Here is a 4293-nt window from a genome sequence, read left to right as displayed (position 1 = left end):
TACACAGCTAGATCACCTTTCGGGCACGCAGAGGGCCGGGAGAGGCTGTATATAAGCCCAGTTTTATGTCAGACTTACTCCCTTGTTTGCGCAGCGTGACAAACATGAGCAATGGTCTGCGCCACCTCAAACGCTGCGTCACTCATGAACTGCGCTCTGACTGTCGCACCACCGTAGGGTATTGTATCTCTAGGCTTCATGCCAGGTGTTTGTGTGGAGCTTGCATACAAGCATTAAGATTTTCAGTGACTGCGCAACCTCATGCTTGCACAATGCTTGTTCAATTGCTGTGCCTGTTGCGGTACAACCTTGCTCATGTGGGCCAACCCGCAGGAGCACCTGGGGGTGTACCTGCCCTGCAGCGGTTTCATTGCTCAGGCTCACAGTGGTACAGTCTTGATGTTGCTGGAAGGCCTACAATCTTCGCATGTTGGTGGGAGGTGTGGACGGCGGCAGCTCACAGTTACTGCGCCGTATGCCAGACGCCTGGAATCAGAGGCGCCAGGCAATCCTTGACTGGCCTCACTGCAGGCCGCGGCCAACACTCACGCATCGCTTGGTCTTGTCCCAACCAAAGCTTGCCAGCTGCTTCTTTGCGCAAGAGGATTGGGCGGGGGGCGCAGACGCCGTTTCTCCCGCGCCCTGCTGATCAGGGACAAGTCGCAGAGAAGGACATTGCTGGCTGTGAATTAGGGGCGTCGGCGAGGCTGCAGGATCATATAGCCTGATTTGTGCACTTTGCCCCCGGAGTAGTCCTGGCAGGAGCACCCGCCCACCCTTTGAGAGATCCGTGCTAGAGTGGCCTTGCTTCGAGGCGCAGGCCGGGGAGCCAAGCCCTGGTCTCAGCAAGATGAGACTTTTCTCCTGGTTCAAGATTCTAGGGTGCCAAGCGCTGCAGCGGCTGTGCGGTGCGGCGCTACCGTACCTCATCAGCGGGCAGGCGCCGGTCAGCCGATTCGCAACATCGCGCTGGGTGGGACATGCAGGCTGGTATGCTTATTGTTGGCCCGAAAGGCCGCGTCAGCCAGGGCGCGCGGGGACCTGGGACGGTTGGGTGAGGTCATCAAACCAACCACTAGGAATCCACCCCCCGCAGGCTCGACAGTCACACTGCACGCCGCTGCACTTTTTGCTTTGAATTCAGCGGGAAGGGTTGCAAGGCACTGCCGCTCTCATACAATTGGCGGTCACGCGCATCTGACAGCTACCAGTGGTGAGGTGTGCCGCTCGCAGCGACGCTGCCTTGGGTTTGGCACACCCGTTTCCACCATCCCCCAGGGGTATGTCGAGGCTCGCCGATCGGACAACAGAGCTCAGATTAGAGGCGAATGGTTCATTTGCTGGCACACAGTATCACCACAAAGCGCGCGCTCGCAGTCACCCCGCACGAACTGACTTCACTGGTGTTCGGCCCTCTCTCCTTCTCTTCGGGGCATGCCACCAGCATAAAGAGCACTTTAAAACCCTGCCGACCCGTGACTGTGCAACCTGGCAGCATGGCGCCGATACACTTCGTGGCACGATCTCCTCGTCTGCCCGCGCGCGAGGCTTACACGCACCCATACGCTAATGTTCTAGGCCACAGCAACCGCTTCTGGGGCGTGGTGGCGGCCAGGCGCAGCACGGCCACACGCGCGCTCGGCCCCGATGCAGCGGCCCACGTCATGCAAACGCTGGCGCAGCATGCGGTGTTGGCGTCGACGCCCATCGCGGGCCCCTGCTCCCTAACGTCGTGCGGAGACGTGGTCCACCGCAGGTACAATCCTCAGCGCTCGTCGCAGCGCAGCCGAGCCTTGGCGCGTGTGGGCACATCCCGCCCCTCTCTCGCGTGTGCGTGGTTGTTCGTGACGAGACGAGCCGTGCTGCACTGCCTTGAAGCCTGCAGCATGCCGTTCAGCATGTTCAGCGGCACCCCGCTCCCTCCCTTCTCGCTCACCCGCCGCCCCCACCCCAGCACCCTCGACCCCGTCCTTCGTGGCGAGGCCGGCGGCCCCAGCTGGCAGGCGTTTGCGATCCTGGCGGTGGCGGGGCTGTACCTCTTCTCATCTCCGGGTGCGCAGCACGCGCCCGCGCCGCCCGCCTGATGACATCACGGGCCCGAGGGTGCCGGAGGGTGCCGCGGGACACGTCGAGGCATAAGCAGCGGCGGCGTGCGCCGTTCGGCGTGGCCGTGGATCCCGGGCCTGCCCCGCACCCCTTTGCTGTGCCCCCGCGGCGGCACAGCCTGACGATGCGATACGCATCACCTATCACTCGCGCGCCCCAGGCGTGCTGCCGGCGGTGTACGACCTGTATATAGCGGCGGCGCTGCAGGCCCAGAGGCAGCGGGCCATACAGCAGGTGTGCGGGGAGGCCCGGCGCAGCCCGGCTGCGGCGCCGAGCTTGGATTGAATCCTGAAGCCCCGAGTGCCGGCAGCACCGAAAGCGTTCGGAGAGAAGGCGGTTGCTGCGGTTGAAGCGTGTTTTGCGGATGGAGAGCCGCTGCGGCCAGGGGGCTGGGCACGAAACATATGTGCAACCGACATCGCCAGAAGCGCGGGCGCTCACACGCGCCCCCACATCCACGCGCGGCAACGATCATGTCACATCGTCCGCCGCGGCTGCGCACTGAACCGGACCACGCGCGACGCCCGCAGTCGGACCTTGATCTGGGCAAGAAGATCGGCAGCGGCGCGTTTGGCAGCGTGTTCAGGGCCACGCTGGCGCCGGAGAGGGAGGGGGAGGCGCCGGTGGATGTCATTGTCAAGAAGGTGCGGTGTTGGTTTTGGTGTCAGGTTCTGGGTCTCGTCTGCGCCTGCTGATCTGGCATGCGGCGATTCTTACGCAGTGCAGCAGGGCCACGTGAGCGCATGCCCCTCTGCTGGCAATTAATGGGGCTAACTGGGGGCGCGGCTTTTGACAATCATTGTTGAACAAGAACAGACGACGACTGACGGCCTTTGACGACCAGCGTCGCCCGCTGCGTGTCACGCCCCTCGCCTCCACATGGCCCCCTCCACATGGCAGATACCATCGGCGTCACACCCGCCACGCCCATCTTTCGCCCGCCACCTGTCAGCCAGACCAGAACCCCGACCCCTCTCCCTCCTCCCCGCACACGCACCCACGACTGTGCGGGCGCGCTCTCCCTGCCCCTCAGGCCAAGGAATTCGGAGAGGCAGAGGTCTGGATGAATGAGCGCATGGCGCGCGCGTCGCCACAGGTCATTGCCGAGTACGTCACAGCCTTCGAGGAGACCCCCTCCGCCGAAAACGCCAACGTGGGCGGCGCGCGCCCCCTGATCGCCGATGTGCAGCGGCGGGCCGCCGCGCTGCTCGGCGCGGCGCGGGCGCCGGCCAAGGCGGGGGCGGCGGCCAATTCTGACCCTGTGGTGTGGATCGTGTGGCGGGACGAGAAGGGGCCGACCCTGTGGGACCTCATGCAGCCGGTGAGAAGCTGCCCACCAGCTGCGCGATGCGAGGCGGACCGAGGCTGCATTCGACTTGCTGCCTTCTGTCGCACGCCTGCTTTTCGAATCATGGTTGAGACGCCCCGCCAGCTGGTCGGCCCCCCTTCCTTGCTCATGACCACCACACCCGCCGCTCAACCCCCCTGGATCCGCCCGCAGAAGAAGAACGTGGGGGACTTCCCCTACAATCTGGAGCCCTACCTGTTGGGCCGGGAGCTGCGGCTGCCGCGCGGCGCGAAGCGGCGCCAGGTGGGGGCGGCTAGACGCCCTCGGCCGGCCGCAAAAGGCAGCCCCCTGGAATAATTGCATGGGATTAACAAGCCGGCAGGCTGTCGGTGTTGGATGCCAGCCAAGAGCTCCCTGGCGCTGTTGGCGCCGCCTGACCCTGCCCGCTGCGCGGCCGCCGCCCCCGCCTCTGCTCATGGGCCCAGATCACTCTGAAGCTGGCGGCGAGGCAGATGATTGAGGCGCTGCGCGACTGCCACGCCACAGGCATCGTGCACAGGTGCGGCTCCTGTCACGCACGCACCGCGCGGCCTGTCGTCCACGCGGGTGTCACACGGTGGATCCAGCCAGCACTTGGCGGCTCAATTGCAATGACATGCCGAGTACCAATCTGTCAGATGCGGCAACCCACTTTGTGACGTGGATGCGGGGGGCGTACCAGCAGGGCCCGGTCAACTCAAAAAATGCGGATTAGACCCGTGCCCCAACCCCTCAGCCCCCACCCGCTGCTCCCGCACATCCACGCCCCTTGTCCCAAAACGCCCCCCTTCCCCCGGCCCCAGGGACTTCAAGCCCCAGAACACCATCGTGTCGGCCTCCAGCCGCCGCCTCAAGCTCAT

The 4293-nt window shown here is 64.7% G+C and overlaps 1 protein-coding gene across 1 annotated transcript in view; it reads left to right on the top strand.

The window, feature by feature from the left end:
• Positions 1-1898: 1898 nt before the first annotated feature.
• Positions 1899-4293, top strand: part of MNEG_8337 (Serine/threonine-protein kinase stt7) — a gene marked incomplete at both ends in the record, with an annotated part of 6150 nt that continues 3755 nt past the window's right edge. The window contains 6 exons of the mRNA XM_014043191.1: positions 1899-2052; positions 2267-2340; positions 2637-2750; positions 3140-3427; positions 3608-3697; positions 3880-3953. Of these exons, the coding sequence (XP_013898645.1) occupies positions 1899-2052; positions 2267-2340; positions 2637-2750; positions 3140-3427; positions 3608-3697; positions 3880-3953 (794 nt within the window). The remainder of the gene's footprint in view (positions 2053-2266; positions 2341-2636; positions 2751-3139; positions 3428-3607; positions 3698-3879; positions 3954-4293) is intronic.

The sequence above is a fragment of the Monoraphidium neglectum genome (assembly GCF_000611645.1).
Source record: "Monoraphidium neglectum strain SAG 48.87 unplaced genomic scaffold scaffold01572, whole genome shotgun sequence".
Lineage (NCBI taxonomy): Eukaryota > Viridiplantae > Chlorophyta > Chlorophyceae > Sphaeropleales > Selenastraceae > Monoraphidium > Monoraphidium neglectum.
The sequence above is the reverse complement of the archived record's forward strand: the minus strand, read 5'-3'. Positions and strand labels throughout refer to the sequence as shown.